Source organism: Eptatretus burgeri, chromosome 5 (assembly GCF_056783735.1).
Source record: "Eptatretus burgeri isolate ZD-2024b chromosome 5, Ebu_testis_v1, whole genome shotgun sequence".
Taxonomy (NCBI): domain Eukaryota; kingdom Metazoa; phylum Chordata; class Myxini; order Myxiniformes; family Myxinidae; genus Eptatretus; species Eptatretus burgeri.
This window is the reverse complement of record NC_140965.1, coordinates 7,158,328-7,179,923: the sequence shown is the minus strand read 5'-3', so window position 1 is coordinate 7,179,923 and position 21,596 is coordinate 7,158,328. Positions and strand designations below refer to the sequence as shown.

General features: G+C 41.9%; 1 protein-coding gene across 10 annotated transcripts in view; it reads left to right on the top strand.

The window, feature by feature from the left end:
* The window catches only part of HTATIP2 (HIV-1 Tat interactive protein 2), a 70,516-nt gene that overhangs the window by 32,786 nt on the left and 16,134 nt on the right, over window positions 1–21,596 (top strand). For 5 of the 10 annotated variants that reach the window (XM_085880603.1, XM_085880599.1, XM_085880602.1 and 2 more), the window contains exon 6: window positions 1,165–1,369. In XM_085880603.1, the coding sequence (XP_085736729.1) occupies window positions 1,165–1,369 (205 nt within the window). Of the gene's footprint in view, window positions 1–1,164; window positions 2,171–7,665; window positions 7,750–7,781; window positions 9,745–20,461; window positions 20,747–21,596 lie in introns of those variants that run through there. The other 5 variants (XM_085880608.1, XM_085880609.1, XM_085880605.1 and 2 more) reach the window with 4 other exon arrangements.

Below are 21,596 nucleotides of genomic sequence, written 5' to 3'. Positions count from 1 at the left end.
ATCTGAGAATTTTTTAAAACTGATTCTTCACCATGGATTGATCGGACTAAAATCGATGCACAGTGCGATATCTCCAAAAGTTAAGAACGGATTTGGGTGACACTTGGTGGACAGGTTGCATCTTTGACAAGGACAAATCAATTCGATTTTGCTGAAGATCCGGATCCGGATGCGAGAATTGTTTTTTTTTTGTTTTTTTTTTTCGAAGTGATTCTTCGCCGTTGGAGAAATTGGGCCAAAAACGATATATAACATGATATTTCATGAAGCTGTGGACGAGTTGTCGCAAAGCGAGGTGGATGAGTTGGTTCGGTGACGAGAACGAGCCAATTCGATTTTGTTTCAGGTCTAGATCCAGATCCGGCCTATCAGTGGGATCCAAAATGTAAACTGTTCAGCCTGGTGGAGGTGTGCACTCTACTGAGTGCCGTTCTAGTTGTGTTTTTTTTTGTTGTTATGTGCCTGCACCTGGAGGAAGCCAGAAACCTGTTTTGTCCATTTTCTTCTTTTGTTATTGTTGTCATTTAATTTTTTTGATACAAGATCTGTGCTTGTGGAAGAGCTTAGACATGTGGAAAAAAGGCAACGTAATGACATTCAGGCAGCAGGTGTACCAGACAAGCAAGGGAATGAATAGACAGGAGGGGATGAAAGTAGGAAACACAGTAACCTTTAAGTATTGGGGTTCGACTATGTAGGGTTAATTTTGGGGTAGAAATATCGCAGCAGGGAAAGGGGATTACGGGAGATGGTGGCGTCCCGTAAACTGAAGCCCTCGAGGGAAGAATACGGTTCCACAAACGGAAGAGAAGAGGAACAAAAGAGCGGAGGTGGGCGGTAAGCCTGGATTTCAGGAGTTTATCTACAAGGGCTTTAGTTGAATACTTACATTTACTTTGTATGCATGACGGTTTGCCACATGCACCGTTGTAGATGAGCCATTCCTTGTTGACTTCCTGCATTTTCTACTTTCCTTTTGCCTTCAGTATATTTTTTAAAAGTCAAACTGCCCCCCTGTGCACTGCCATTTAAAGTATCCTGATACGTTATGGAGGTCCAATGATATATCTTTGTATTATAAGACTGAAAGTAAAGCTAGGAAGAACTTGATCGTTTCAGCCAATGCTCCACTTTCTTTAACCTCATTTTTGTCATTGGCTTCAGAATACTGATCTGCAACCGCCAAGAAAGCCGTATGTTTGAGTGGTTGACACTTAAGGCCCTCACTCCGGTCTCTGCTCTGGTTCCCACTTTTATCACCATCCCCGTGGCGACGGTGGCTCGTGGCTTTCTCAACAACGCCATTCGACCTGCTAAGCAGCCCGTTGAAGTGCTCGAGAATGCAGATATATTTGAGGTGGCTGGCAAGGTTTGTTGATTGTTGTTCATGCTCAAACCTTCTTTGAAATCATTCCTCGGGTTCTTTATTTCTTCTCTTTAATACACATATGAATTTGTGGCATTGTGTTTGAGGTCACTCGAGTAATTGCATCCACATTAAGGGAATATGGGAACATCAACATCGAGGACATCGTGATGCGTACTGCAACGCCTGGCTGTTGGCTGCATCGTTTCTGGGAATGCAGCTAATGGCAGGAAATTACAATTTGGCCAGGTTACCAAAACACGATGGCCTACTTTTTTCAAAGGGACCTTGGGAATATTTAAATAATGGCACACCTGGCTCTGCTTCCTCGCAGAGGACGGCGTACTCATTGATGGCTGTCTGTCGTCTGGTCAGGAATTGTCAATTTACTAAACAGCTCAAAGGCGAGTATTCCATTCATCAGGTTTAAGAGTAAGGGGGTGGAGGGGCATGGATGTGTGACATACAGGCTTAGGGGGCTTGGTGTTTCCGACCAATGTGTATCATCTTCCTCGGGGTGAAAGATTCCACCATATTTTTTGCAAATAGCAAATGGTGGATGGTTTCTTGCATGTGCTGTCATGAGGATTTTGTTAGAGGTGAGAGATGTCAGTTGAGTGAAATTGCCTGTGTAGGTTTGCTATATTTTCTTGTTTACTGGATAATACTCAATGGGTAATAATAATTAATCACCTGCATGTTTCTCAGGTATCACTTGTACGTTTCACTGGTTCTTTTTGTGTCTTTCCCAATCAACCATGAGAGGAAGGATAAACGAGTCCAAATAAATGTTAGAAACTCGTATTTAATGCTTGTGGACTAGTTTTATCAATACGGTGTACACGGTACGTTACCCTCGCATCCGTCGGTTTTTCCCCCACCGTATCATTTTGACAAAGAAAGCGGTAAAGGGAAGAAATCGTAACCACAAGCTCGTGTGTGCTGTGTCGCTCAGTGATGGAAATATCTCCCATTAAAATTAGGATAGGACTGTGTGCAAACAGGCTTACAGCTAATCCTCCCATCCAATTATGCTCAAAACTATACGAGGTCGAATTGCTCGGTGGTCGTACCTCTGGCACTCCCGCCGTCCACGTTTCTGAGTCTCGGGCGCTCCGCGTCGCCAGCCGAGCCGTCCACACACTCGGCTGGCAGCGGTGGCAGCACGGTTAATAGGATTACTTTCGCATAGAAAGCAAAGGCTAATTGGTTATCCATTGAGCAGGAAAATGCCTCTTCAAGCTCCGTTGTTATTTTGTGCAGGGTTTGCGCATTGGCCAGCATTGCAGCCTTTCACAAATTGCCCAATTATTTTAAAGTGTAAACCATTTGCGTTGTCACCCTGCAGTCAAGGAACTCAGCTTCGCCACCAACTTTGCGTGTCCGCACAAGTTTTTATTTTCAAAATACGTTTCATGTACAGATTGAGTAAAACTCTGACCAGAGATGTTTTCCATTGCACATGTGACTGGCCTGGTCAAACGATCTGCTCTTTCGGCGTGGTACAGTGGAAATGTGTCTTCATTGTAAAAGTTCAGTTTTTGTGTAAAAGGTGGCCTGTTTTCTCAGTCTTTATGTCATAGCATTCTATTTTACTAGACCCTTAATGAAATATATGTGTAGGTTGCTCTTCATATGCGAAGATGGCTACTCACGCGATACTTGCAAGTTACCTGGTCCGTTTGTTTGGAGTGCAGAAGTCGCTGTCCAGATAACGACGACATCCCAAGATAGAAAGCAGTTAAACCTGATATCAAGAACCCTCGTGGGTTCTTGCTACCTGCAGTCCAGGCAGGGATTTGGAATTTATTCAGGGTGCCGGCAATAATTTGAATAGTCTGCGAAGGACACCGCGCTTACCATCCACCAACTAATGCTGGCAGATGGGACATCCAGTTTAACATCCATCCGAGTGACGGTGCACACGCTGATGACTCGCTTGCACGCGAAACACCCACCGGGATGACAGTTTATAGCTCGGTCGAGATTCAAACCCCTGGTTAGACAGCTTGGAGGTGAGTGTGCGTACCTCTTGGCTATCCTGCCAGCCAAATACAATAGAAGCTGCCTGCTCAACAGAGTTGGAACAATTGCATTGCCTTTGGTCTTATTGAAATGGAAATGCAAATTTTGTTGACACCGATTGAACTGGGGAGGTGGGGTTGGGATGGGGTGTGGTGGGGGGGGTGGTTGAGGGGGTGGGGAGGAGGGAGGGAGGGAGGGGAAGAGTAAACACAATGAGAGACAGCTGTGAGTTTCACCCTTTTGTGACTTACAGGGGTAAACGGTTTGGAGAGCCTTATGAAGTTTAACTGCTATCAAATGGCAAAAGCACAACGCACGACAGCCCGAAGTGATCACGCAGAACGAGTCAACATTTGTCCTTTCTTTCTTTTCTTTTCTTTTACGTCCTGTATTCCATTTGATGATCCAAGCTACTGCACTGCAGAACGAATCCCACACTTTAATTCAGTGCCATTGCAGATCAAATCTCCCAAACAATTTTGCACTTGTACTGTTACGGTGTCAAGTTGCCATCCACCAAACCAAAATCGTGACTCGGATTCAGAAGCATGACGGAGTTTTCGGGCGTCTTTCTTAGTCACCGCAATCCTCACATCTGAAGCTTGATTGTAACATATGCACCGCATTGTCTCTCGTCATGAAAATACAAAAGACATGACCAGACAATTCCAGTCTTATTAATTGTGCACAAGAAGAGGATGTTCCACATAAATTGGAGAACCAAAGTAAGGTTGTGATATTCGTGCAGGTGTTGAACAAGATATGATCCACTCAACTGGCCTTTGTCGACTCTTTTTTCACTGGAAGGTGAATATAATTCAGTTGGATCCGTCCATTCATCTCTCCCTCTCCCCTCGAACCCCCAATTTACATTAATGTTGAATACAACCTTGAGGTTCAAATCACGGAATATTATGGACTAAAATATGACGGAACGAGACAGGTCGTGTTTCCGTGGATCCAGGCCAAGCTCGATTTTTGTGCAGAAGTGACTGATATAGATTCCACGTAATCCATATGTCTTTGAAGGACATAAAACCAGCAATGTGTTCTTGACTCTAAAAAAAAAAAACGAGCATACGGATGGGTGTGAACTCACGGTCCCCTGCGCATGTCCCAGGTTCGAGTAATATTCACTCCATGCTTCATGGAGCGGATCATCTCCGAGGCGCATATGCTTCGTTAGGTAAGGGTGCGAGAGCAGGGACAATGGGGTTAAAATGACAAAAGTGTTGGTAATGGGAGGCAGTTTTAAAGGCTCAGCCTTGGTGTGGATTAAATGGCCCTTTTGGGAAGAGCCACAGATGCGAAACCTTTAATGTATTAGGCAGATTGGTTTGCTAACGAGAGAAAATTCTTTGATCGGTAATTGTTTTGACTTTTTTGTTTTTCACCCTCTCGCTGCTCTTTTGTAACCAAATGTTGTTCAGAGTGAAAGGCTTTCTCAAAGCACCATCTTTCGCTTTTTAAGGAGAGCGATATACCATAGCAATTGCCAAATTTGCTTCGCAGGCCGGGAGGCATGAAACGTGCGTCTTTCTAAGAACATCGATCAATGTCAACCGATTTGAGTGATGAAGAAGAAAGAAAGATCTGAAAAGTTATAATGAGACGAGGATAAAACATTTTGATCATTTGCTTTAATTCGGTTCTACATCAAAGGCCCCTTATTTTGAACCTCTAAGTGGTACTCATCCCATTCTGCTATTCAGGCCAAATAAGTAAAATGTAAGCGTTTTATTTTTGCTATCAGGTGTAACTTTTTAGCTCACCTGGACTTTAGTCAGGTGAGCTTATGCGATCGAGCAGTGTCCATAGGTGAGTGAGTGATTTATTCAGTCCATAAACACTTCAGTCATTATCACTTGAACCAAACATATGATTTGGATGAAACTTGGCTGCAAGCTTCATATCTGATGCCAAATGAAAGTTTATTGACCGCATCAAAATCTGCGCTTATTGAGGGGGTCGACAGGGGGTTTTTTGACCCGCTCCCCCAAATAGGTATTTTCTCTTCTCCAAAACTACGTACACAATTTCGATGAAACTTGACCACAACCTTCATCACCAGTGATGTCCCAAAGTTTTTCGACCGCATCAAAATCTGCACTCGATAAGTGATTAAGGGGTCTATGGAGGGGGAGGGGTGTAGTTTGACCCCCCCCCCCAAAAAATAGGTATTTGCTGTTTCCTCTGAAACTACACACAGTTTCGATGAAACTTGACCACAACCTTTATCACCTGTCATGTACCAAAGTTTTTTGACTGCAGAAAAATCTGTGCTCATTAAGGGAGTTTATTGGGGGGGGGGTTCTGACTCTCCCCAGATAGGTATTTGCTTTCTTCTCTGAACTACGCACAGAATTTCAATGAAAGTTGACCACAACCTTTATCACCCTTGATGTACCAAAGTTTGTTTGTTCATGGCATTAAAAAAAAATCAGGGTCCAAGGGAGTCTGCGAAGCATTTGAGTGACTGTTGCTTCTGATCCAGGTAAGCTTCAGGACGGGCGGTTATTTTTTTTTTAAAGGAAAAAAACTGTATGATGGCCATTTGAAGAGATGGAAGGGGTTGGGGGGAATGGTTGTTTTGAAGTTTAAAGATTAATGTAAAAACTTTTGTGCCCAGTTGGAAGAGATAACTTTGTTTCTGTGCAAAAATGAGATATAACATGATGCTTACAAATATCCATTTCATTTTTTTTTGTTGTTTTTTTGTATACCTTGTCGAGGCTCGTGTGAGAGCTAACACACAACGCACAGCAAGGGGGGCATGAGACAAGAGGGGCAGGAGTGGGAAGGACAAAACGGTGAGGAACAGAGACATTAGGAGATATGTGGAAGGGAGAGGGATGGGGCGGGGAACATGGGGAATACAAGATGGACATCACAGGGACTTTCAGGAAGGAAAGCAGGGAATTTGAAGGAGGTGGGCTTGGGTGGATTATCGGGGGTAGAAAAGATCGAGGATTTGGATGGGGGATGATAAGAGGTGGTGGTGAACAGCTGTTTTGGAGGCCTGGAGGGAAGAATGGGATTGAATAGAGTGAGGGAGTTTATTCCAAAGGCGGGAAAAAAGAGGAATGAAAGAGTGAAGGTGAGCTGTGATTCGTGATTTTGGTAGTTTTACCAGAAGGGGGTTGTTGGCGGACCTTGAGCGCCCTGCGGAAATGTGGTAGGGCAAATTGTAGAGAGAACAGGGAGGGCGAGGCTGGAGAGGAAACGGTAGAAGACAGAAAGACCACCGACCAGCCTGCGGTGAGAGAGTGAGAGGCCCAAAGACTCAGCCTCATCACGGGAGATGCCAATGATCTGAAATGCCTTGGCTTCCACAGCGTGAAGCCAAGAAAGGTGGGATGCAGGATCACCAGCCCAGAGGGGAGAGCAGTACTCCATCAGGCTGCGGACGAAAGCTTTGTAAGTGGTCATGAGCTCAGGTGGGCCGAGGAAGGACTTTGCACGACAGAGGATTCCCAGTCGGCGACTGGCTTTGGAGGTGAGGTTTGAAATGTGGCTTTCCCAGGAAAGGTCATGGCAGATCGTGAGGCCCAGAAACTTGAAAGAAAGGACTTCTTCCAAGAGGATTGTTGACAAAGTGGATGGGGGGTGGGGGGGTTCTAAACGGTCCTTTCGGAGAGACATTGTGAGAGAATTTATTTATTTAAAATGTCCTTATTTGCAGGGACGGAAAACTTATCACACAGTACTCATAAAATCTTAACTGGTGTATATGCCTGTCAAAGACAGGTCATGGAATTTCATGGAATGGGAGGACTATAGAACAACAACAATCCTGTGATGAAGGGAATAAATGAAAACAACTGGAATTAGAAGGGCACTTGATTGAGCGCATACCTCTTGATCCAGTAGAACATATTGGGGCCAAATAAATTTTTGAAATATCGTGCTGCATGTCGTTTTTGGGCCCATCTCCCAATGGTGAAGAGTCACTTTAAAAATTAAAAAATTTGCGTATCCGAATTTGAAATCTCCTGATTTCATGATGCCATGCACACATTCAAAGCACCCAGTGCCAGAGGCAGCACAGCAACCCCAAAACGTCATTGAACCTCCTCCACGTTTGACTGCAGGGAAGGTGTAAGATTCTTTGAAGGCCTCATTTTGTTTTTTGTAAACATAGAGATGACGTGCTTTTCCAAAAAGCTCTAATTTGGTCTCGTCTGTCCACAGGACATTCTCCCAGAAGGATTTTGGCTTGTTCAGGTGTGTTTTGGCAAACTCCAGTCGGCTTTCTTATGTCTCTCTTTCAGCAGCGGGGTCCTCCTGGGCCTCTTACCATAGAACCCCCTTTCATTGAGTTGGCAACGGATGGTGTGAGTTGAAACCGTCGTACCTTGTGTCTGAAGGTCAGCTTGAATTTGTTTGGCAGTTGATCGAGATGCTTTCTCCACCATTCGAACAATTCTTCGCTGCAATCTTCGATCAAGTTTTCTCTTGCGGCCACGTCCATGGAGGTTGGCTACAGTGCCATGGGCCTTAAACTTCCTGATAACATTGTGTACGGTGGACACAGGAACATCAAGGTCTCTGCAGATGGACTTATAGCCTTGAGATTGTCCATGCTTGGCTACAATCTTGTGTCTGACCTCCTCAGACAATTCTCTGGTTTTCTTTCTTTTCTCCATGCTCATTGTGGTACACACAGTGACACAAAATAGCACAATGACTCCTTTTCTCTCTTCAAACTGGTTGAATGATGGATTTTTATATTGCAGGCACCTGCAACTCATGATAGGTGAGTTCAATTCAAAATTAAAGGAGAATCACCTACTTGAAATCTCATTATTTCTAACAACTTGTAAAAGGTGCCAAAAATATTGTTCAGGCCATTTTAGGATTTCTGTGTGGAATGAGCTAAGATTTCGTCATTTTTCTGCTTTTTTTTGTTTTGTTGTACTGCAAACCAAAGAAATACAGGTGTAGACACCAAAATATATTTTTTATTTCACTTTAGCCCTATCTCTCAATGTTGAGGAATCATGAAAAAAATTATCTGATCCGGTTTCGGATCTTCACTGAAATTGAATCAATTCGTCCTTGTCATATGCTCAACCTGTCCACCAAGTTTCGTCTGAATCCGTCCACAACTTTTTGAGATATCGTGCTGTTTATCATTTTTGTCCCAATCTCTCAATGGTGAAGAATCACTTTTAAAATTCTAGTAGCCAGATCCGGATCTTCACCAAAATCTAATCAGTATCAATATTATAATCTATATATTATATAAATCTATATATTATATAAATTATAAATCTAATCAATATTATATATTATATATATATATAATATAATCGGCCCATCTTGACCTTTTTGCCTATGTTGACCTTTTGGCCTACATTGACCAAAAAACATCATTGGTTGAATTCAGTGACCTGATATGCAAATGCTCTTCAAATTTCAAGTTAATCGGATTAAAATTGAGGATTTTAGAAAATTGGCCTATACATGACCTTTTGACCTATGACCTTTTACCCTGTGACCTTTTGGCCGATGTTGACCTCAAAAATAATAGTTGGTTGAATTCAGTGACCTGATATGCAAATGCTCTTCAAACTTCAAGTTTAATCAGAGGAAAATTTAGGATTTTAGAAATTTGGCCTGTTTTGACCTTTTGGTCTATGTTGATCTCAAACATAGTTAGTGGTTTAATTCAGTGACCTGATATGCAAATTCTATTCAAATTTGAAGTTAATCTGATGAAAATTGAGGATTTTAGAAATTTGTAAAAGTTGTTTACCTTTGGCATATTTCAAGTTAATCTGAGTGTGTGTGTGTGTGTGTGTGTGTGTGTGTGTGTGTGTGTGTGTGTGTGTGTGTGTGTGTGTGTGTGTGTGTGTGTGTGTGTGTGTGTGTGTGTGTGTGTGTGTGTGTGTGTGTTTTTTGACCTTTTGACCTCAAAAATAAATAGGATTCTGTCAGACCACTAACTTATGTTTTGTGAATATCGGTTTAAAATTGTGATCTGTAGGCGATTAAAGGTGAGCGGATAGACAAATGGAAGCGATCAACATACTTGTCAAAAAAAAAAACATTTGCCAAGTAACAAACAAACACATGGGTAAAAACAAGACCTTCCACCTTTGGTGCTGGAGGTAACTGGAATGGCACTTGGTGGAGAGCAAAATCACCATCATTACTTGAACATGCTACTCATATGGCCCATGTACCGGTATCATCCATGCACCCTATTATTTCACATGCCTTGCCATTATCCGTCGCTTTATTGATTATTGATTGATTATTAGAATATTTAACAACACTTTTGTGCATATGAAGGCTAAATTGTGGCGATGAAGATGAATATGAAAAATAAATTCAAACCATATTCTCCCCATGGCTCGTCAATCATATGTGTGTAGTTTCGCATCAATCTGTTGAGTGGTTCTGGAGAAGAATATTTTTTACGTTTTATTTTTTATTTCCAATACAATTTGGCCAGCAGACCATGTGACCGATGACGTTATTAATTTAATTCTTCGCTCACATTGGGTCGTAGATCAGATATATGAAGTTGCAGTTTTTTTGGATAAACATTTCGATTCAACCATTAATGGATAGAATACCACTTCACTGATAATGTCATCGTTATTACCCTATATACCCCATGGGCAGTTAATGACGTATGCCAAGTTTCATTTATTTTTGTTAAGCAGTTTCAAGAGAAGTCCAAATTTTTTTTTCCTTTAATCCAACATGGCTGTCATACCATGTGACCTATAACATCAGAGTTTTCAATAACATATTCTCCATGGGGAGTCCCTAATTTTTATATTGATCTGACAAGTAGTTGCAGAGAAAAAAAATTTTAAGCAAAAATATACAGATGTGGATATACATGCACACGCACACAGAAAGGGGCATTGCAATCGTCTCACAACCCCTTTGGAGTGAGACAACACAACAGCAATCCCATGATGAATGGAGTAAATAGAAACTACAACAACAATCCTCTGATATTTGGGCTTGAAGCACCGTCCACTGGAATGTTGCACCATTATTCAGCATGGCAAACGTTGTGAGAACGGTCTACTTTTGAGAACGGAATAAATGTTTGAATTGTAAGGAAGTTTAGACGCTGTGAGCAGAAATTGTAAGACTGTTAATTATGCCTACTACGTTTGGTGATGATGCGTGAAAGTGATGCAAAAGGAGATAAGAAACCAGAAATACCGACATTGTCCTTTTATTTATATGGATAGCACACCTTCTATTTTCACTATCTTCCATTATCATGTCTTGCATTAATTTATCTGTGCCATAATGTTCCCTCCTTTATTTTCTGGAACCTTTGCAGGGCTTTTCATCGCACTTAAAATCAATGAAGAATTAAAAATAATATGAATACCAGCTAACAATAGGATATTGCTGAAAATGCTACCGACAAAATAAAATCTCGATTAGTCACCCCGCGTGTGCGAAGCGCAAAGTGGAGTGATTCAGTTGGTTCTCTCTGTCTCTCTGTCTGTCTGTCTTCGGGTATGTCAGTCTGTGATCGAGGAAGTACTTAATTTCTGTAGAATTTTTTGTGTTCAACACTGCAAAACATGAATCGGAACATGAACCTGCAGTTTAGCAAGACTGGCTCTGAATTTGGCAAACTGTCCGGAATCTCACCCCAAGCGCGCATGGAAGCAATTGTTTCTGGCAGTCAAGTAAAATTGAAAATCATTCCAAACAGGAAACTTACTGTTTTTAGGGATGTCATACAAGACACAAAACAGGCACAAAGAACTAACATATAACATGTTAAATAAGGTGGTGAAACTTACTGTTTTTAGGGACATCATACAAGACACAAAACAGACACAAAGAACTAACATATAACATATTAAATAAGGTGGTGTAAAAGACTGCATCAACTGCGGTAAATTTCCAGAAAAAAATAATTTCCTCCAACCTTTTGCAATCTTTGTTTCATTTCAATTGAATTATATACTTGAACACTGTGGAATACAAATCGCCTTTTCAGAACTTTCAAAAACCCTTCAGTTTTGCAGCACTTGTACAAACTATTTCTCCATTTTACAACATCTCGACCAATTAAATGTGCCGCTCACGCTCTCAGCGTTGGGGAACATCGAGATTCAGACAATATTGGTGGCTCAAAGGAAATATAGATCATGCTGAGAAACGCAAAGCAAGAGTTGAAAAGATCCTTTCCACCACCTCTTTCTCACGATTGTGCAGGGAAAGATATTCTTTGAACTCTCCAGTTAAACATCCATTTATTTCAAGAAATGTCACTCCAAAAATATCAACAAGAGAAGCACAAGGCGGTGGTTTTGGTTTTATGCATGGCTGACTTTGGACGTTAACTTTGAAATCGATTGACTTGGTGGCTGAAAATCCACGCCAACAAAAAAAGTCTTTGGAACACAGCCTTGTTTCTTTGCCTGAACAATTTTTGATGGAGTTTCATCAAAGAGAGAGTGAATTTGGAAATTTCTAAGAAGACGATCTTTAACGCCTGAACGTTTTCTCTCATTGAACTTGTAGTCGAGGAGTTCCTGGAAGACATTTGTGAGCCACATGCGGGGGGGGGGGGGGGAGGGGGGGTTGCTTCAGTTCAATGGTGAGGTCAGTCACTTTCCTGGAGTCTTGTTTAAACTTTATCACTTTCATGAATTTGATTGTTTTGTTGTCGATATTTACAGGTAAACCTTTTCTCTTTCACGAAGTTACTATATTTATTATTTTGTATCTCAAAGCCTTTATTCACTGCAATCTCACTGAGGACTGTGATAGAAACTTCCTTATCCCCTTTACTGTTTTCTTGCACAGGAAGCACTTTTCTTATTTTCTTCACCAAACCTCCTTACCTTCCTCTTTTTCATTATTCTTTCTGGGTTGTTGAATTCTTGCCCATCTTGGTGTGTTCTCATCTCCTCTTCATTCCATTGGCGCTGGACATCCCATTCCATCAGTCCATTGCAGAGCGCGGCGTAGGGTCAAAGCCGGCAGTTCATTGCCCGCCTCAAGGCCTACGGCGCCTGTACAGACCTAATGGAGCGTACTGTGTGAATCATTTGCGGCAGCCTCTTACCTGTGACAGCTCCTCACTGGCCGCTCAAAAGGCCATTCACACGCGTGGGACAATGGGCATCAAGGCGCATCCATTCATGGAGAGTCTATCATTCCCTGCTCCTCCTCTGCACCTTCAATAAGGCAGCGGTCTGCTTTTCACTCCCATTTTGAAGGCACCCCTGTGCTTCTCATGTTCTGTCAAACACCAATCGTCTATTACACATGAAGGACCCGTTTAGAACATGCGATCTTAACTAACTTCCCTTTTGGAGGTGTATACAAGTTCTTCAGTGACCCATAGCAAAACAGGCAGGGAATTCTTTCAAAACTGGAGTCATGGAGGCATGACCTAGATACGACACCCGGAGGTTTTGTAAAATCTCCTCTTTTAGATTTTCCTGCATCTAAGTCAATGGGTATTTTCACAACTTAATTGACTTATTCTTTTGGAATATCACTGTATACATTTCCTACCTAACATTTAAAGGTTATCCTGCTCATGCAGCAGCTTGTGCACATAATTGGATGATTAAAAACGGGCATTAATTAGACCGTGGACAAACCAATACACGATGAGACTCAAGCCTGCAGTTGGAGTATTACAAGGCAAGTGCTCAGACTCAAACCCAAAACTGATTGGCACCATCTGGTTACACAAGGAACATCTTATGCTATCAAGAAGTGACCAATGCCCGTTGTGGAAACAGATGGTGCCTAATTCGCCTTCCTCAAAGGCTTAACCTGGAGGAGCAACCAAATCCTCAATTTTTTTTCTTCTTCATTTCGAGGGCAACTTGGACGGTTATCTTGAGATAGTTTTTCCTGGTGTACATGATTGTTGTTTTCCCATTCCCAGTGAGCATTACATTGGTCCACATGAAGCAAACATGTCCTCCTCATGCAGAAGTCGAAGATGCTAGTATTCACCACACGCTGGCCACCCAGCCGGTGTGACTAAGTTGCCAGAAAATGCCATCATCCGTGCCGGCATCAGCATGGACCCTGCCTCGTTAGGCTAGAGTGCGTGTGACTAAACGAGGTTTTGTTATCAATGGAACCCTCGTTTTGCCGTTATTGTGGAACCCTTGCACAGCTGTCAGAGGCAGCCATGGCACACACAAAGCACCATTGGTGGCTTCCTTTCGAGCCCGGGTTTAAACGTCCTTTCTGCGTTCCTCCGTGACAATAGAAAGGTGTTATGTGGAAATGGAAAGGTGTTAAAGAGCAAGGATCAAACTTTGTCTGTTGTCTAAAAGTTTAAAATCCAATGAGTTATTTGCATTTTCTTTCGAACCCCGAATGACTTTACCGGCGAGTGTAATTGTGAGTGCAATTGGTGCTCTGATATGAATGGGTTTTGTAATTAGTTTTCATCTTTTAACCATTTGATTGGTTTTATTTATGCGATGTATAAACTACAGTGCACCGTTTCGTTGCAGTTTAATTTCTTAGCTTTCAGAGAACTTTCCCATATGGTGTTTGTACGAATTGTACGATACAGGTTTGACCTCCATGTTCTTCATTACTTTGTGGATTATATCATAATATCCTTGTTGAAGAGGTTCAAGCATTGAGGGTTGAAATGCAGGTGGAACTATTGAGGACTTGGTGCAGAGAAACCATTTTAGATGTCGCTCCCGTTTTGAAATGAAGAGGGATATTTTTTGAATTTTCACGTGGCTATATGTGACAATGTGGCTTTGTGATACATAAGGAGATATCCTTACTATATTGCAGGGTTCCACATTGTGGTGGAAAGAGGAACATGAAAGCTGAACACGTGCCCTTGTCCACCAGTGCACAAGAAGGCCCCTTTTGCCTCAGCCACCACTATGGTGTCCCTATGTTAACATTGCCACCTCCCAGCAGGAGGGGTTGATGGAGGAGAGAAGCTATAGCTCTCCGGGTCAGCCTGTTAGCTCCGCTCCCGCCATGAGACGTACAATAGTCCCACCAACGGACTCACGCTGGCGCTCTCAATCGAGCAATTTGTAACGAGCTGGCCAAGACCCCCACCCTGTTCTGCTGTCACCATCCCCCAGATGTGCCGTGCAAATTGATTTCTTAAAATAAAGAAGGGAGGATGGAGTGATGGGAGAGGAACTGAGCAGTTTAGAGGGGGGAGAGAGTTAGTTATATGTGGAGGGGAGCGAAGGGGGGGGGGGCGTTGAGGGAGTTTGGGTGGCTTACTCAGGGAAACATGTGCTCCGGCATTTAGTTGAGTGACAGACCTGATTTTTATTGTGTAGCTGGATAACATATATCACTTGGTATGACTAGCTTGAACCATCTTGACCATGGACTCGATTAGAAAGTTCTCTGTTTTCATTTAGTTCCAAATAACAAACTTCTTTTGTGACATCGATATCAAGTTTCAACTTTTCTGATGTGATTTTCATTGCAAGTCAACTTTTATGAAGCTCAAGAGGGCTATTATTATCATTCTAAACTTGGAAGAGTTGTAATGAATGAAGTTTTCAAAACTGTGGTTGAAACTCATAAATAATGTGAAAATACAGCATGTCAGGGTCATGGTCAAAGGTAAAAGTAGTAAAGGTATGCACATATGTATACGATGGTGTGAGCTACTAAAATGAAAGGCTGGAAGGAGGAACAAGGCTGGATGGACACGAGGAAGAGATCCAACAGCTAAGGGACATGAAGGATTAATGAGTGGGGGCCACCTGGGTTTTATGGATGTTTATCTGAGTTTTTTTTGATTTTGATACAAAATCTCGGCTCATAGCTGACTGAAATGAATGCATAACTTGGTTGGGTGAAGAATACCAGAGGGATGAAAGGTCAGGGATAGTGAGACGAGATAGGTGTTCAATGTAAATAGCCCAAGTGGCTGCAAGCTGCACTCCCATGGACGAGGAACAGGCCTTTTGCTTTGATATAAGGGTGATTCAACTGATGTTTAGGCTTAAGCCTCGAGTAAATTGAGGAATGCAGGTGGGATACAGAGGTCCTCGGCCTACAAAGAGAGCACCACCCCACAAATGCCTGCCTTGTCTGTATGTGAGAAGATGTGGTGTATCGAGAAAGGACTCGACCCACTCGCGCATTGTTGCATGAATGGGAAGATTGCAGGAATTGTCTTGAATTATCTCTCGAGTCGATATTTGCTTTCTGTGATTGTAAATAATGGGTTTGATTGCTTTGAAATGGGTTTGTATTTATCTTTTACGAGCAAATACAACTCTTCGCTTCACTGGTGTGGGGGGGGGTATTAAGGAGGGGTGCTGAGAGAGGAGGGAGGGGAGGGATAGAGAGGAAGAGGAGACAGAGAAAAGGCAGGAGGGAGGAGAAGCTAGGAAGGGGGGAGGGAGGTGGGTAGAACTTTGCCTCACCAAATGTTGCCATACCTTGGCAGGGAGGGATGTGAGGAGGGTGTGTGTGTGTGTGTGTGTGTGTGTGTGTGTGTGTGTGTGTGTGTGTGTGTGTGTGTGTGTGTGTGTGTGTGTGATATATATATATATATATATATATATATATATATATATATATATATATATATATATATATATATATATATATATATATATATATATATATATATATATATATATATATATATATATATATATATATATATATATATATAAAAGAACAGAGAAAGGTGAGGATTGTGTACTTGGGGTTAGTCAAGAGAATGATACATTATGCTTAATGACCGAACACACACACATAAAAACAAACTCAGGTCAGAACAGCTGTACACACAGCGACACAACAGAGTTTATGTGTATTCCGCTGGCACACCTGCAAAAACTTTGATGTCCCAGTTCCAGAAAATTTGTGGGAAAATGAACCAAAAGTAATCACTGAAAACATAGAAGTACCGCAAACGTACGACGTAATGATCCCATCGAGTGTGAACATCGAAAACAAAGCGTTGCGACCAGACATCATACTTAGGTACAAAAAAAGAGAAGGAGGCAATGCTGATTGAGGTGATGATAGCAGTGATTTTGGAGTAAATGATGCAGAAATCAAGAAAATGACCAAACACCAAGACCTCAAGAATGATGTGAGAATATCCTGGATGCTGAAGAATGCCAAAGTTGTCCCAGTGATAGCAGGACCTACAGGAATGATGACCAAGAACCTCACAGAGATATTAAACATAGGGGCAATACCCCTGGACGCTCACCTGGTAGTGGCTGGTTGAGATAACCAGGCAACCACTGGTAGGCATGGGTGACCCACAAAATATATAATGAAGAATAAAGTAAATACCTCTGGATGTTTTTTTAATGCCATGAACAAACCTTGGTACATCACGTGTGATAAAAGTTGCGGTCAAGTTTCATCAAAATGGTGTGGTTTCAGAAAAGAAAACAAATACATATTCTGGGGGGCAACCCACCCCCCCCCCCGTAGTACTCCTCAGACCCCAATGTTTTTTTATTGTCGTGAACAAGCTTTGGTACATCATGGGTGGTGAAGATGGGGGTCAAGTTTAATCAGAATTGTATGTGTAGTTTTGGAGAAGAAAGCAAATACTTATTTTGGGGGCAACCCACCTTAAAGCCAGATATTTCTCATGTCATGAACAAAAGTTGGTACGTCATGGGTGATGAAGGTTGTCGTGAAGTTTCATTGGAATTGTGTGTATTGTTTGAGAAGAAAGCAAATACCTCTTTGGGGAGGCAACCCCCACCCCCCCCCCGTAGATCCCTTCAGACCTCCTTGTGTTTTTTAATGCTATCATGGGTGATGAAGGTTTGGCCAAATTTCATTGAAATCGTATGTGTAGTTTCTGAGAAGTTACAATAATTTGTGGACGGGCGGACGACTCGCCATCCCAAAGGCTGCCTGGAACTTCTTTACAGGTAAGCTAAAAACCATCCCTGGGAATATTATAACAAACAAACGACAGTTGGAAGCTGTCCGGGGCAAAGGCCTAAGTCACATTTGCTCTCCGGCGAGGATACGGCGGCCGTACGTCCTCTGAATTGACAGAAACGTGCGGCGGCCGCAGAGTTTCTGAGGTGGCCTCAGGGTGGCCCTACGCCGTATGGCTATATTTTACAGGCCGTAGGGTCGCCGTGGAATTATAGCACCGAATTATAACTTTTTTCATTTCGACGTTCGCCGTAGAAATTCGACAAGCCGAAACAAAAGAACTGGTATAAAAAAAAAACTCAATCATTACCGTCCGTCTGGCCGCACGTTCGCCTTAGGGCTCCCCTGCGGGCGCCTTGCGTCTACCTTGAAAATTCTATGGCCGCCGCAGGAACGCCCTAAGGTCACCGTACGACATCAAATCAAAGACTGTACGGCAACCCCACGTTTTCAGTCTCCACAATTTATAAATACGCCGTACGGCTCCCCGAAAAATAAAACACATGTGACTGCTACATTGTGTGACCATGGAAATACTGCGGCCGCCGTATAATTGCTAGTGGCCGTAGATTTTGGAGACCCCACGACCGCCGTGGCAAATGTGACTTAGGCCTAAGTGACGATCTTGAAGAGAGCCCTCAGGACAAAATTTTGAGAACAGAAAACTTCACAGCTTGGTCCATGAATCGTGACATCTTACTGAAATGAAGGTCGATGATTTGAGCCCACCCTGGGAGGACTCCTTTCCATATTATGAAACCCGCATATGTAGATACCAATCAACGACACACACACCAAACCACACACACGCTTGGCTGATATCAGCAATTTTTTGGGAATCAGCAGGTTGGAGTGAGTGTGATTACCAACTCCAATACATACTGCATCCAACCCAGAAACCTTGAGTAGCTTTCATCGAAAAACAACGTTACATTTATATTGAAAAAATTGGCTCAGTAATTTAGAAAACACGTTCATGCTGCAAACGGCTCAGAAATTGTGTTATGAAATATATTTTGCTTTGAAACAAACAAAGAGAAACATTTAACCTTTGTAAAGCAAATACGATAACGAAATGCTTTCGAAACAGGTGTGCAGACAAAGGAAAACCTGATAGAACCTCCATAAGATAATGGGATGAAACTTTACCACAACGGCAACCTTCACAGGCATGGCATGTCCACACACCCGCGGAGAGTCCGTACAGATTCAAATCTACCCATATGTACCACGTCCGTGTGTGCTGTATACGTACCTCTACCTTGTAGTAACTGTCGACTGTACATCCCGTTCAGGACACTAACTACATACACTGCACGGCTCGGTAAGTGACTGAAGCACTCAATCAATCACTCCAACAGAACGCCTGGTTTGGTAACCGATTACCAATTGCTGTCGATACAACGATGCACCTGGAAATGTCCGAATTGGACAAATGAACACTTTTTTCGCAGTCTGAACTGCTGATATTTTTTAATCTGGAGCTTACATCCATTTATCGTTCAGAAATCATTGCGGCCTGTTCCAAGTCAAGGAAAGGTTGAGCAGGCCAAAAAACATGGCGGCTTCAGACCCCAGCGAGGTTACCCAGGAAACGCCTTCAGACCCCAGCGAGGTTACCCAGGAAACGCCTTCAGACCCAGACAGCGAGGTGGCCGAGGATCGCCTGATGAAGGGTATAATTAAATAAGGTCGTTAATTATCTTAAAATGGGGTGTTTTAATTAACCCAAACACCCAATTTTCACTCATGCACTTCCTCGGAGTTTTCTCAGTATGCATGCAAAGTTGCAGGCTGCTTGGTTTTATGGTTTTGAAGTTATGGAGGACACACACACACACACACACACACACACACACACACACACACACACACACACACACACACACACACACACACACACACACAGCCTTTTATTAGTATTGATAGCCTCTTGTTTGCTGTGTTCGGTAGTACGAGGAAGATTGATGCATCATTGATTTTACAAGCAGGGTGGGAGTACCCTTCTCGGCCCACCTTTGGTGGGTCATTTACTGCGGCACAGTCATGGAAATGGACTTTATAATTTTTGAAATAAATTTTATTGATCACAACGTATCATACTCCATATCACAAGATAAAGGAAAATGATTTGTAATACCAGCTACCACCAGAAGTGGTGCTATTTCTGTGACATATGGTACATGTGTATATATATACTGTATATCTCAATATAAAGACCAATTACTTTTTTATTTTTTTTTCATCATTATTCTGAATTTAATGAGGTGGTAGTGATTGTTAAAAAAAATATATATTTAGATAATTATTGCACTGTAGTCCCAAAAAGGAAGCCAGACATGTAACGACACACACACACACACACACACACACACACACACACACACACACACACACACACACACACACACACACACATACACACACACACACACACACACACACACACACACACACATATAAACACACAAACACAGATATATTATGTACTGGTAAGTACTTACAAATGTTTATTTGAAGTTATAACCTTAAGCAATTTAGTGATTTCCCAACTGCCCGGATCATCAGCTGGGCACCGTTTATCATCGAGGTTTCGATCCTTTCAGCCCAGAACCTCTCCAAACGGCAGATCCACAACCCCAGACGCAGGTCCACATCACAAGATTACTCAACGTCACTGGGCCCACAACCTCAAAGTTGTGTCCAGACAGTGAGTCAACTCAGCAATGCAATATCCTCATTGAAACTTATTTAATTATTACTTTTATTGAAGTATTACAACATATGAATAACTTTAATCATACATCACTTTCTATGATAATATATTAAGCGATAAACACTTTACCTTGTAGACATGTCCATAACACAGCACCTCCATCTAACCACTGATTCAAACTGTCATTAACAACCGATTTTAACATGCTGTGCTGTGTTTCTTAGCAACCACCAATAAATTATTTTAATGTTTATTTATAATGTATTTGATAAATTTTTTTTTTTTAATCTAAATACCTCCATTGTTTAATACCATCTCGAAATATATATGTATATCATCAATAATAATAATTAAATAGTTTATCTGACTAAAATAATTAATTAATGATTATTATATCAAATGCAATGCAATAGGAACTCCATCCATCTCTCCATCCATTTGGACCATACTCTCTGCAGAACGTTGGTGCTGCCGAAGCAGACTCCTTGGCTGTTGGACACAATCCTGGACGGGTCGCCACTCCGACACAGGATACCAGCAAGCTGGCACTCATTTTGCTGACCTCAGAAGAATGACAGGCAAAGTCAACCCCACCTGGTATTAATTCAACAGCCAAGTGGGATTTGAACTCAGGATCCTAGGATCCCAAGCCCACCACCCTAACCATTAAGCCAACATCAGGCATTATAGAAACTTGTTGACATGAAAACCAACCAAACTTAAATAAATGCTGACGATGGAGTTTAAAGACATTCTCACAAGACCTGATCATACAATCAGCCAAATATCCTCTGTTGAACATGATGGAAAAAAACCTCCTCAGCACATTCCACAAAATCATCCTTTACTGAACAAATTCTTTCAGATCTAAGCAGCTGAGATGAAAAGACATTGGAACCCATTTTAATTGGTACATTGCCACCTGGAAAGGCGTACAAGACTACCGGGAAACTGAAATCATCAACGTTATGATGTGCACTTGTACTAAAACCATTCTGTCCAACTCGAACCAACACAGATATGCAGCAACTGTACAATCATTACCACTCCTGTTTGCAATCAGGCTATCTGGATAAATCTTGTGAAGCTGCCTATGAAAAAAATTATAGTTAACCACACAAATATCATCTATATAATGACATGTATGAGATAATATTTTAGCTGATCCTAATTTTTTTCTCCTTCATCAGTTTCTGCATAAATGAAAATTCACAGAAAATAAGAAAAATGACCGCTCGTCGGGGGCTGCAATTCCCACCCATGCAAATACCCTTAACCTGTTGAAACAGTGTCCCACAAAAAGGCACAAAAGTATTAAAAAAAATGAACAGCATCCTTAAACTTCTTCTCATCAAAACAATGAAAACTTGAGTATTTCTTTTTAGAAAAGAATGCTCTATCAAACCTGACACATAAAAACATTTAGAGAGTTTAAAACCTTGTCAATCACTGAAGAGTGAATCCCTCATGAGTACTGAATCCAAATTTGTATACAAAGTTGAAAAATCAAAAACTTCAACAAACTTGGTATTGAGACATCTAATTCCATCCAAGAACTCAAAAGAAGAAAATGCTCCAGAAAGTGTGAATACC